The sequence below is a fragment of the Labrus mixtus genome, chromosome 19, assembly GCF_963584025.1.
Source record: "Labrus mixtus chromosome 19, fLabMix1.1, whole genome shotgun sequence".
NCBI lineage: Eukaryota > Metazoa > Chordata > Actinopteri > Labriformes > Labridae > Labrus > Labrus mixtus.
The window spans coordinates 2,741,545-2,755,054 of record NC_083630.1 but is presented as its reverse complement, the minus strand read 5'-3'; the positions used below and the strand labels follow the sequence as shown (position 1 = coordinate 2,755,054).

General features: G+C 43.9%; 1 protein-coding gene across 3 annotated transcripts in view; it reads left to right on the top strand.

Annotated features, from left to right (window-relative positions):
- Positions 1–13,510, top strand: part of arhgap29a (Rho GTPase activating protein 29a) — a 47,345-nt gene that overhangs the window by 21,597 nt on the left and 12,238 nt on the right. For 2 of the 3 annotated variants that reach the window (XM_061064985.1, XM_061064984.1), the window contains exons 3-10: positions 1,758–1,901; positions 7,506–7,602; positions 8,444–8,516; positions 8,889–8,949; positions 10,428–10,574; positions 12,440–12,504; positions 12,598–12,708; positions 13,082–13,162. In XM_061064985.1, coding sequence (XP_060920968.1) covers positions 1,758–1,901; positions 7,506–7,602; positions 8,444–8,516; positions 8,889–8,949; positions 10,428–10,574; positions 12,440–12,504; positions 12,598–12,708; positions 13,082–13,162 — 779 coding nt within the window. Of the gene's footprint in view, positions 1–1,757; positions 1,902–4,136; positions 4,495–7,505; positions 7,603–8,443; positions 8,517–8,888; positions 8,950–10,427; positions 10,575–12,439; positions 12,505–12,597; positions 12,709–13,081; positions 13,163–13,510 lie in introns of those variants that run through there. The other variant, XM_061064986.1, reaches the window with a different exon arrangement.

Below are 13,510 nucleotides of genomic sequence, written 5' to 3'. Positions count from 1 at the left end.
GGGGGTGATCGTCAGCACAAACTGGGGCTTTCACAACCTCTGTGTTTGTGTGTGTTTGTGTGTGTTTGCACGTGTGTTTTTAAATATATAAAGTTGCAATGAAATCTGACCCCTCCCGCCCCCCCAAAAAAAAAAGTACTTGTTCTTGTGAATTTAGGTTTTCAAACTGTTGGAGACTCTGATACTTGTTCATGCCACATTATTTAAAGTGATCAGCCGTGTTGTTTGAATTATTTAATAGCATCAAAAAGTTCCAAAGCTTGAAAACAAACTTGCACCTGGTGAGGTGACAGCAGACTGAGGAAGGAGATAAGCCTGCACACTTTATATTCCATCATAAATTGCACAGATACATTATCAATGTTTTGTGCAGTTTGAACGCTGTGCAGGAGTTTGTCTGCAATTTCTGATATTTCAAAACAAGAAGCGATCCTTTTGTCTAATTTTGTTGCAGTGGGTTTAAAACAGGTAAAGTATTATTTAACTTCTGGTGTCGTGAGGATGATTACAACATCTAAAGCATGCAATGAAACAACCTGCAGAGCAGCTTACTTACATATTTAATGTGATTACAGCAAAGAAACTCAACTATAGATGCTGGGTTAGGGTTATTTGGATGTTAGTAAGAGTTTTTAGATCACGCTCATTCTGTGTCAGTTTACTTGCAATGTGAAGCTATGAGCTAACTAAAGAGCGCTAACATTAGCATGCTAACACAACAATGAGGGACACAGGCAGCTCGAGCAAAGGACGATTTCATCCGCTTCTTGCTCTTGAGTCCTTCGTGTGAATGTGAGTGGAGAGGGGTTGGAGGTGTGTCTCTGGAGGAGAGCGAAGACTTCAGAATGGAGGAGGTGTGGCCAAACAGCAATTTGTTTTGGTTTAATGTTGGTGCTCAAGTCACCTGAATCGTAGTTCATGTCCTCATTTACATTTTCTCACTCATGACCTCATTCCTGAAGCATGCAGAGAGCGACCATTAAGTGTCTTTGTAAACGGTGATGAGTCACTGTGAGTGAATTGAGTCCTCAGAGGGTCATACCTGAGATGTTTCCTCTGGTTTAATGACTAACTGAGTGTGAACTAAGTGCATGAGTAAACCACATACCTTTGTGCTGTAGTCAGGTGAAGAACCTTTCTGGCTGTAGTGTGTGCAGCGTGCACGCTGGGCTGCAGTGGTTGGTGTTAAAACAAACAAAGCTGGACTGTCACAGTAATCCTGTTTGCAGTGAGGTTGCACCATTCATTAAAGCGGGAGTTTTTATAAAGCTGTATCCAATCTGCTCAGATTCAGCTCACATGATGAATTATTAAGACTCAGCACCGTGCAGAATTAAGAACAGCCATGTTTTGAAATGTTCCTTTTCCCTTCTCTACAGATATCGTCTTGTTAAGCATCATTGCACGTGTTTCTAGCAGAAAGATTCTGATGTTTTATTAACTGTTTGTCAAAGGTTACGAGGCTCAGTGGTTTGAATATCAGTATCTACAGGATATCAAGCACAGACATCGTACTGTTGATGATGTTTTACTGTCTAAAGCAGGGAACGCACTGAAAGATAAACCAGGCTGATTTAGAGCCTGATTCCCCCCTACAGACAATCCTCGGTAAAGTCCGGATTGTTTCATGGTTCTAAAGATCCTGTCAGTAAAAGTAAACAAATCAAAGTATATCGACCTGAGGAGGTTTAATACACAGTGCAGTATTAATGTAATTAATTGTAAGTAATGTAAGTAATTAATTTTCCTCTTTGCAGAGCACCAGGACTGCCTCCATCAGGCCGTCCACGAACGACTCGGCGAGCTGCTCCGAGTCCTGAAGGCCATCATCAGCAAACACCAGAGCCTGAACTCTGTGGACATCCTCAGTACGGCTGGAACCGTCATCGCCACGGTCAAAGGTCAGCTATGATGAGCAGATCTCCTTTAAGACACACACACACGTATAACTCACAGCTCTCCTGTAAAACATCCCAGCTACTCCTCCACTCGTCCTCTGCTCTGTTTTCTGTCTCTGCTTATCTGAACCCCCCCCCCCCCACCTCCCTCGCTCCCCTGACAGTTTTATCTCCTGGACATCCACCACGACTCCGTCCTCTCTCACACACTGTCCTCCCCAGGCCTCTTCCCGGGGAAGGTTTCTGAGAAGTTATCATACAGCTTCAAAGCTCTGCAGAAGTCACAGCACGAGTTAAGACCTCCAAACGGGGAGTAGGAAAACAATATTTGGAGTCAGATGGAGGAGGCAGCGAGTGTCCTTTTGTGCTTTGTGTGTCAGTCCAGAGAGACTCCACAGAGGAATCCTTCTCACTCTCCTCCTCTGAGATTATGATCAGGCATGCAGGTCGACTCTCCACTTGGCCGGCACACAAGAATCCCCCGGAGTTTACCGCGTCTCACTTTGCATTGCAAAGACGAGCTGCTCGGCCTTTTGAAGAGACTACACTTCATAAGGAACGGTGACATGATCAAGAGAACAAAGCAGGAGGAGGAGGAGGCTGTGTATAAATCGAGCTCACCTTCACCAACATATTTGGAACGAGTTCCCACACACACACACTAACATTAACACATAGAAGGGTGTGTGCATCTCCGTGTGTCTAGGTTCCGTCATTTCCTGCAAGAACTTGACTTCTTCTGAGTCACTCCAACATGTTAAAACTCTGCAGGAACTTCTACGGAAAGAAGCCAAAGATTTGACAGTTTAGTGTTGAATTTATCACTTCAAATCCAGCCAAAAATAAACTCTATAAAAGGTCCAGACTGATTTTTTTCTGCAGATGAAAGCTTCCCTCTTCTTTCCTTACATCGTGTTTTACATCTTTACGTTATGTTACAGCTGTTATAAAACATGGGGGAATACGCAGTAGACAGGGGGAAGCTGCGTCCTACAGCAGAAGAAGCGACCACAAACATGTTGTAAAAATTAGGATTTCTAAAAAACTAAAACATTTCTGATTTTAAGTAACTTCTGGAGGGTAAAGAATACTTTGTTCATATTTATTAGTAAAATATTACAGAGTTCAAAGTGTTAAAGAGGACATATTATCCCCCTTGTCCACCTTTTCAAACAGTCCCCATGTGGTCTAAATGAAACATCTGTGCTGTGCTTTGGTCAAAATATAACATGAATCAAACACCAGAGGAGGTTTGAGAGCCTGTATAAACCAGCTCTCTCAGAACGCTCCGTTTTGGTGTGTGTGTCTCTTTAAATGTAATGACACCCCCCTGAGTTTTCCTGGTAGACATCAATCCTCTGTAGAGAGAATAAAAATGGCAGACCTGCTCAAAAGTTTTGTTCTAGTCTGGGGGTGGAGTCCATGGGTGGAGATACCAGGGGAGGGGATTTTTTTTTAACCAGAATCCCACTGTGACATCACAAGGAGATTTTGTGGGTTAATAGAAACTCATGTTACCCAAATATATGTTCAGAAACACTGTAGAAGAGGATTTTTCATAATATGTCATCTTTAAAGGAGTCACTGTTAGTAATATCACTGAAAAATGGCCTTTCATAAAAAGTTACAAATTTACATTATAGCAGCTTCTGTGCAGGGTTTCTGCCACCAGGTGGCCAGAATGGCTCACTTCCAACACACACACACACACACACACACACACACACACACTCACAGATACAGGTCTAGGTGATGTCAGTTGTTTATCTTCAATCTGTTGCTTTACAGTGTAAATCTTTAATTGGCTTCTCTTCCTGGAGGTTTGATATTTGTTGTTGTGACGTGGATGTTGATGTTAGAATAATACAATTTAACAATGAACTCTCAGCTTAGAGAATAACTTCTGATTTATTGCGTCTTTGCTTCGTGGCACTTTCAAGTGCAGAGATAAAAATGGATGTTCCTGCAGAGTTTTGTCCCTTCCTTCGTCTTGAAAGTCACCTCACTTCACCCTGTCAGTGAAATGGGACTTCTTCGTATTACTTTGCGGTCGGCGAGTGTTTCGAGTGTGTTGTGCTTTTCCACTGAAACAATACCATTTTTCCCCCATGATGTAACTTCCACGTTTGGACCTGTGGTTGGGGGCTGAGCGAGTCGACCATTGTGTTCCAGCGAGCCTCAGGATGTCCTGTTGGGGGGGGGGGGTCGACAATAGAGCTGGAGATGAAGCAGCTGAAGAGAGATACGTGGTCTGAATAGTGGAGGCTACTGTAGCTGACCTGGGGTTTAGGAGAGGCTCCCAAGGGCCCCACGGACATTGGATCCCAACAAACTGCTTTATTCTTCAAACTCTTTGACAGCTGTTTGTTCGTTTGGCAGATTAAAAGCAAAGAATTCTTACATTGGATGTATTTACTTTAATCTTTGCTGGATAGAGGATCATACTTTGGATCCTCTAATCGACTTTTCAGCAGGACGTTGAAGGTTTTCAGACTGAAAAATTCAGTTTCAGTCCACCAACAGTAGCAGCTTCTGTTCACAAACAGGACGGTTTGTTTCGGTGACACTTCAAAGATATACTGAGGAAAGTTTCCAGGTAGGTCATTTGAAGTTTTGACGGTTTTTAGAGCAGTTTTAGTTCCCCAAATTCTCAAAAAATCAGCGTATGATCCCTCCATTTGGTCTTCGTAGCGGCTCATCCTGTATCCGAGTCAGAGGAAACAATTATTACGCTGAGTTTATTTGTCCGTCTTCTTTAGCTGCAGAGAGGAACACACTTTTGGATCCTCTTCAGAACTTTTCAGCAGGATGTTAAAGGTCAGATTCTGACGGTTGCACTCAGGAAATACTGAGGAAAGTGTCGAGCTGGGTGATCGGTTTGCGGACTGAAAAATTGGCTGGAAAAATGGTTTCAGTCAACCAACAGTAGCAGCTACTGTTCAGGAACGGGACGGTTTATTTCTGTTACACATCAGGAAATACTGGGTAGAGGTCCGTTTAAAGTTTTGACAGCTCTCCTATAAATCTTCCTTTAGCTCATCATTTCATCTTCTGTATTTGGTGGGCTTCAAACAGCTCATCCTGTGTTGGATTTAGAGCAAAGAAATTAAACGTGAGAATCATTTTCTTGGCTTCTTCTGCTAGAATAGAAACTTACTCTTGGACCGGCCAAAGAACAAACTTTTTCAGTGGAATCCTTGGGGTTTCTGGGACAGAATAATGGAGTTTCAGACGCAGCTACTGGTCCTGATCAAGACTTCTTCATTCTGTTAAACTGGGGGGGAAAGTGTTGTTGTCAAGACCACACTAACCGAGACCAAGACATACCGGAGACCGAGTCAAGCCCATAAATATCTCTGACAAAACATCATCTTTTGTTTAGGGGACGTGTCTCTCACTTAGACCGTAACACCGGGAAGGTTGCGGCCGTAACGGGGGATAAAAATCAAACTACAAATGAATTGAAGTTATTGTTTTCCTTCTAATCACAGTGATGACGTGGAGAAACAGCCGATCAGAGGTGGTCTTGACCGGTCTGGATTTAAAATCCAGAGTCCGCCCAGTCTGAGACCTAGACAAGACCGAGTAAAAATGATTTTGCCGACCCTTAGTATTGAGCACTTTATCTGTTTTTAAACAGTTTAAGTATCCGTCAGCTGGGATTCAAAGCTGCTGTATTGGTATTCATGTTGGGAAGGTGTGGGTATGTGGAGGTCTGTGGTTTTCATTTGGTCATATTTATGGGGGTCTGTTTACAGGTTACATGTGGACAATAAACAGATCGGTCTTTATAAAGAATTAAGAGGATATTTAAGAATTGTAGAACAATGAGTTTGAACTATTGTCAACTTGTTGTCGTCCAAACATATGTTTCTTTACTTCTGTTGTGACGTCAGTGCAGGATCTCAGTCATCCAGGTATTCCAAAGCTTGATCCATACTGGTCTTGGTTTGAGGTCTTGAGGACGTTTCACCTCTCCTCCAAAGGCTTCGTCAGTTCTCAGAGTTCTCAGAACTGAAGGATTCTTTGGAGGAGAGGTGGAACATCCTCAAGACCTCAAATCGAGACCAGTTTGGATCAAACTTTGAACTTCTGTGACAGAGACTTGATTCATTACAGAAACTTTGCAGAAGCCTGAAGGGTTTCTTATCTGGAGTATTGAAACATTGCTGAAGTGTTTGTGTAATTTAGACACTGTCACAGAGATTACCTGGTAATCAAACATGAAGTTACTCAATATTGGTTGCGTAGGACTTCTGCTTTTGTTGCCATGGTTTCGATATAGTTAGATTTTTACTGGAAAGGTGTCAAAGTTTAGAAATCTGGTATTGTGACAACCCTAGTTTAATCAGCACCTCGTGTGTTTCAAGAGCAAACCTGGATTCAATGCATAGTGGCCACTGAAGACACATCTTGATATTATAATTTGTATTAATTCAGGAGTTTGTTTTAATGTTTGGAGGGTGACGGTGGTTGGGTATCTTTGGTTTTCATCGGGTCAAACATATGATCAGGTGAAGGATAATAATTTGATTAATCCCAAAAATCTGTTCCCAGCTTGTCCATCCAAAACCCTCCTTTCTTCACGTCTATCACGAAGCCTCGATTCAAACCAGAAACTTTCCAAACAACCAACACCTGAAGAGTTTTTATTTTTGCTTCTCGAGGATTTGAACTCTAGAAATCTCCATTGTCCTCCTGAAAAGGAAAGACGGAGGCAGGAGAGCACTCTGCGACATCACTGATTTATCTTTGGGCTCCTTTTCTGACCATCTCTCTCTCTCTCTCTTTCTCTCTCTCTCTTTCTCTCCCTCTCTTTCTCTCTCTCTCTTTCTCTCTCTCCCTCTCTCTCTTTCTCTCTCTCTCTCTCTCACCCTCTCTCTCTCCCTCTCTCTCCCTCTCCCCCTCTCTCTCTCCCTCTCTCTCTCCCTCTCTCCCCCTCTCTCTCTCTCCCTCTCTCTCTCTCCCTCTCTCCCCCCCTCTCTCTCTCTCTCTCTCCCTCTCTCTCTCTCCCTCTCTCTCTCTCCCTCTCTCTCTCTCTCTCTCTCCCTCTCTCCCTCTCTCTCCCTCTCTCTCTCTCCCTCTCTCTCTCTCTCTCTCTCTCTCTCTCTCTCCATCTCTCTCTCTCTCTCTCTCTCTCTCTCCCTCTCTCTCTCCCCCTCAGCGGGTTTATTTTCTCTATTCCCGGTCAGTACAGGAAGTTTACTGTGAGGACTGATTACAGCAGTATTTACTCTGCTGTTTCTCTCTCGCTCTGTGCTCAGTCATCACTGTGTTTGGACTCTGAGCAGGAAACTACTGCCTCTCCAGATTACAGCCAAATATACACACTCTCAGTCTGAGCTTATCTCTTCTGATTTAAGGTTCTGAGTTGTTTTTGGATTCCTCTGAGGGGCTTTTCCACTTGAACATAAACTGCACAGCCCTCACTGGGATTTGACTCAAGAGGGGTTTTATTGACTGTGTTGTTGACGTCACACACAGGATGATGAATCACATCAGAGATTCATGCTTTTTTAAAAACAGCTCTTTCAGTGGCGCCGGGGCAGGATGTGTTGTGAGAGAGACTACAGTTTGACTCATTGCTTCTTCATGGCTGCCCGACAGGAGTGAACTTCAAGGAGGTGAACGACGAGAACAAGCAGAAGCTCTTCGGAGAGATCTACACGGCCATCGACACCTTGGCGTTCACCTTTGGAAATGTGTAAGTATGACGTCCTCACAGCTCATTTCCCCTAAGTGGAACGAATCTGTTGACTCTTTAAAGGACAGTTAAAGTAACGCAGCTTAAAGTCTTTCTACCTAAACAGTTTAAGGCGACTAGCCAGCAAAATCTTTATTTGTTTAGCGCCATTCATAACAATTGTTATTTCGAGACACTTTACAAGAGAGCGGGTTAAAGACCTTACTCATTGTTAAGAAAAATGGGATGGGGGAGACGGGATAATATGCAGGAAGGATTTCTCCTTTGTATTCCTCTCGTTCCTGTTGTCCACACTTCCTCCCCATTGTGCCCTTGAGCAAGGCACCAACCCCTCAACAGCTCTCCCCACTCTGACATCTCTCCACAGGTCCTGTTTGTGCGTGTGCGTGTGCGTGTGCGTGTGTGTGTGTCAGAAGCATGTCTCTCAATAACAGAGTGTAAACCAGGATTTCCCCTCAGGTGTTAATAAAGTATGTAAAAACATTGTTGAGACATGCTGCACACACGTGCACTAATGGAGAGATGTCAGAGTGGGGGGGCTCCTCAGCAGTGCTCAGCAACCAGACCAGTTTGTAGACTTGGTCTGCACTGGGACCTGAACCAGAGACCCTATGGTTCCCAACCTAAGTCCCTACAGACTGAGCTACTGTCGGCCCAATGAGCTTATACACGTGTTGTTTTATTCCATTTATTTTGGATTCCACTGCCTGTCTTTAAAGAATGAATTCTGTCCACTTCTTCAAACTTAAAGTTAACCCGTCTCAGAGTTTTTTCTTGCTGGTCAGTTTGATTCCTTCTCGGTCCAAACTGTGATTTCTTCTTTGTGTGTTTCTCCCCTCAGAGTGTCTGACTTCCTTATGGGAGATGTAGAGAATGGATCAGTGTTGGGGCTCCCCCTGACAAAAAGGAGCAGGGTGAGAAAAACAACTATATTCATACTCTGTTTGTCTTCTTTATGATGCAGTCCAACTGTCCAACTGTCCTTCATCTAATCGAGCCATCGAGAGGCATGAGAGTGTTTATGGTGCCTCTGTTCTTAAAATACATTCGGTGTCATAGGAGCACCAGGAAGTGTCAGACTAAAGATATGAAACATTACAGGAGAGGTCAGAGGTTAAGCAAACTCTCAACGCTCGATGAGTCGATGTGATGTATTTGTTGATTTCCTGCTGCAGGTTTCATAACCGCTCCTAAGTGAGAGGCCGTGTAGCTTAGAGTAATGTCATCAGAGCTGTGACTTCATCCTCATCATCGTGGATCTTAATCTTCATCTGTCTGTGATTCAGTCTTTCGAGAACGTTTCTGTGGAATCTGGAGGATCCGGTCCAGAGAAAGATGATCCACCAGGTAAGACAGATCTCTGTGACACACAGCAGCTGCTGCTTCATCAGTGTGAGGAGAGAAACTCAAATTAAGCTTCAGAATTGTGTTATTTTAAACCTTTACTCTACATGTAGAACACTTTAGGAGTAACAGATACCAAATAGTTTTGAATTTCTTCAGCCTGCAGAGGAATCACAGGTCGCAGGGGCTCCGGTGTCTTCAAGCACTGAAGTCAAAGTGTGTCCCTCACAGGCTCCGGTTGTTATTCTAAGTGTGTGACATCATCACAGAAAGGATCCCTGCAGAGAGAGATCTTTTAGTTAGAGAGGGAGAGGATTTTTTTTAAACCAGAAGCAGCCCCTGGCTCGCTCTCTTCAAAGCCACCAAACTTTATTTATAAAAAACGGTAATTTAACCTCATAGATCACAGGAGTTGTTCTTCATTTCTGCCTCGGGGTCAGTTGGTTTGCTTTGCGCCAATTTGGTTAATCAAGCAGTTAGTTCAGGTCCAACAAAATATGAATGCAATATATGATAACACACACCAAAAATCACATCAGCAGACCAGCGACTCCTGTAATCTGCACCGTAGAATCACTGTGTTTAATGATTGTAGTCTGGTGTGTTTTAGAGAGAGTGCAGTGGTTAGCGCTGTCTCCTCACAGCGAGGAGGTTCCTGGTTTGAATCCCCGTCCTTCAGGAGTCTCTCTGTGTGGAGTCTGCATGTTCTCCTCGTGCATGTGTGGGTTCTCTCCTGGTTCTCCGTCTTCCTCCCACAGTCTAAAGACATGCTCGTTAGGTTAACTGCTGACTCTAAATTGTCTGTAGGTGTGAATGTGAGTGTGTCTGGTTGTCTGTCTCTATATGTCAGCTCTGTGATTGGCTGGTGAACAGTCCAGGGTGTAACCCCGCCTCTCACCCAATAACAGCTGGGATCAGCTCCAGCCCCCTGCAACCCCTTAACAAGAAATAGCGGTTCAGATTATGGATAGAAAAAGGATGCCTACAGAGATCTTTTAGTTAGACACTTAACTTAATAACAAACGGAGTCTGTCAGGGACGAAAACAACAACTCTTAGTGGACACACTTTGATTGGATGCAGCTTTATGTTAAATCCATTACAGCCTGATTCAATGCTGAGCAATTTACTGGAGAAATCATCAAATCTTTAAGGACACATTTAGTCATTGAAATCCCAAATATGGGATCAATAGTACCAAAACTAAGCAGGCGTTTTTGGCTTCATCCTTGTGGTTTTGGCTTTTGTTGCCTCTGGAGTGTGAGTACAATCACACCTAGCCTTGATGAGCAGTCTTATTAATCTGTCCAGCAGTCCCTCTAATGTCACAAATATCTTCAAATTAAACTCCCCCGTGGTCAGTGAGGGCTACGCTCGCTGACTCTCCGCTGCAGTCAGCTCAAAGGTCACATTTACTCCTGATGGATGGCGCTGGCTTCATCCACTATAACATCCCTTGTGGTTTTTCCTTGGTTCTCTAAGGTCCGTCTCCACCAGTCAGGGCGGAGGAGGTGGACCGGACGCTGCAGCGGCAGGACAGCGGGGTGGAGTCAGCGCTGCTCTACGCCAAGGCCTGGTCCAAATACACCAAAGAGCTGCTGGCGTGGGTGGAGAAACGCCTCAGTCTGGGTGAGTGAGAGAGAGCCAACGAGGAGTTAAAGAAGAGAGCATTGATGATGTGTAGAGACGCAGCAGAAATGTACTACCTGCTGCTATGTGTTGTCATGACGATGTGAAGACTGAAGTCAGGTGGAGGTGTTCATGTTGGAGAGGAACTTTAAGATTTATTTTTGGGCTTTTTGCTGCTGCTATGTGTTGTCATGACGATGTGAAGACTGAAGTCAGGTGGAGGTGTTCATGTTGGAGAGGAACTTTAAGATTTATTTTTGGGCTTTTTGTGCCTTTAATACAGAGATAGGACAGTGGATAGAGTGAGAAATCAGAGAGAGAGAGAGTGGGGAATGACATGCGGGAAAGGAGCCACAGTTGGGATTCGAACCTGGGCCGCCCGCTTGGAGGACCTACAAAATTAAGTAACACATTTTTTGACTGTGGGTCGGTTTTCAGATTAAAGCGCTTGTAGCAGCGAGTCATGGTGTTCACACAGACTGCATGTGTGCTGTGTTAGTGACCACTGTCAGCCCCGTCTTTCTTTAGAAGCTCCACCCCAAATTAACAAAAAGGTCCACTTCCTTTGACAGCGTACGGGAGTTAACTTGTTCCTTTCCCCCTCACATGTCTTATGAAGAAGACTTTATACTAAAGTTTTGGTACTTCTACAGTATTTATTGCACAATAACATTTTGCATATCAATCTCTTGCACTATTTTAGTTTTTTTTTGCATGTTGTTATCAGATTATTTTCATGAGCTTTTCTTCATTTCTTCACACTAAACTTCCTGCAGCAACAGGTGGTTAAAAATCTGGTAGATTAATCTAAATTCAGCTCTCATGGTGTTTTATTTTGAACTTCCTACGTCATGCTGTGCGGAGGAGAGCCGCATTATGAGGGGATTAATTAGAGTCCGGTTTTCTGAGAAAATGTTCTTGATTACCTGAGCTGGATTGAAAACAATGCGGTGTTATCCCGGCTCGGGGCTGAGTGTGCAGTGTGAGGGCCTTTTGTTCTGCACACCAGTTAATGAATGTTTTCAGTTTAATACTTAATCAGGGACACAGAGCGCTCAGTCAGGCTGTACAGAACGCCGGTTATCAGGCAAACATACGAGATGTTTGTTTAACACCTTGCCTTCGGTTAATGCTTCCTTCACTCATTGATTTTTCTCACAGGCCGTGTTTGATTTGATCAGAAAACTTTAGTTTGTCTTTTATTAAAGGCGCAGTATGCAACTCTGACCCCTAGTGTTTAAAGTGGGTACTGTAGTCTAAATTCTAAACATTGTAGAGATCTGCCCCCCCCCCCTCCTCTCTAGAGTCAATGCTCACACAGGTCACCATGTGGTGGACTCTGAAGCTTCAGTGTTTATCCAGCTCTGCATGGGTCTGTAAACCTTTCTGTGTTCTAACCTCTCTCCATTTTTCAAAAGCATCTCCAATATTGATCCTAGTTTGAGCACGTTTCTGCTCGTGGAGCTTATTAGAAACATGCAGAGGCTTTTTAGGTCGGGTACAATCACTTCTATCTGAACCACTTCTCTTGACCGCTTCCATCGCTGCAACACCTGTTGGTTTGACCTGATAACTGCTCTCAGATCTGGCAAACCGAGGGGCGTCCAAAACGGCCGTGTGGGGGTGTCTTAAAAGCGCCTACCTTCTCTGGTCCAAACAAATCCAGATCATTCAGGAGCAGAATCTAAAGTTAGAAGGAGGACATACTGACTGCTGCATTGTTGTCAGAGAAGCCAGCACTTCAACATATCATGTTTCATTAATGTCTGATCATATAGTAAGATCACTTTATCATTTCACTCTCTACACATCTTAGTTTGAATTAAATCTGTTATTGAATTAACTTGTCTGTGTTCTTTCTGCAGATATTGAGTGTGCAAAAAGTTATGCCAAAATGGCCGAATCCGCCAAGTCGCTTGCAAGTCAACAGGTGAGCCGTTTCTTCCATTGATGTGACTTTTGTGCTGCTACCAGATCTGCTTTTTGGGGACTGACATCAAAGCTTTCTCCTTCCTGTTTTAAGGAATTCATGCCTTTCCGTGAGACCTACATGACCGCTTTCAAAAATGACATCGAGTACAGCCAGCTGGTTCTTCAAACCGCAGCGATACTCCAAAGCAACAAATTCATGCAGGTAATCCAGCAGAGCCAAAGAAAGCATCTCTGAAACAGAATTTTGGTTCTATAGAGGAGACAAAGGAATAACTTTCTGTGTGTGTGTGTGTGTGTGTGTGTGTGTGTGTGTGTGTGTGTGTGTGTGTGTGTGTGTGTGTGTGTGTGTGTGTGTGTGTGTGTGTGTGTGTGTGTGTGTGTGTGTGTGTGTGTGTGTGTGTGTGTGTGTGTGTGTGTGTGTGTGTGTGTGTGTGTGTGTGTGTGTGTGTGTGTGTGTGTGTGTGTGTGTGTGTGTGTGTGTGTGTGTGTGTGTGTGTGTGTGTGTGTGTGTGTGTGTGTGTGTGTGTGTGTGTGTGTGTGTGTGTGTGTGTGTGTGTGTGTGTGTGTGTGTGTAGCCTCTCCTCACCAGAAAGAGCGATCTGGACAAACTACGCAAAGAGGTGAAGGAGCAGTGGCAGAGAGAGCTGAAGAAAATGGTGAGTTCACAAAGACGTTTACACAGCCGGGTCGCAGTTCAAGAATGCTCTTGAAATGCCCGAGCGTTATTCACACATGCATGTGCACAAGCAAACAGATGCTTTGTTTGATTCAGCCTGTCGGGACAGTCGGCCTGTTCTGTGTGTGATAGGGTCATCATCAGTAACTGAGCTTCAAACACAGATCATTATTTCTGTACATGCTTAAATTCTGCTCCAAAGTGAAGAGATATTTGTCTTTATTATAAAGTACGACAGCTTCTCCAGCTGCTTGAGGAGTTTAACTTTCAGGAAATGAATCACTCTCACTGGTTTCTGGCTTTTCCTTAAATACTCACTGTTTGGAGC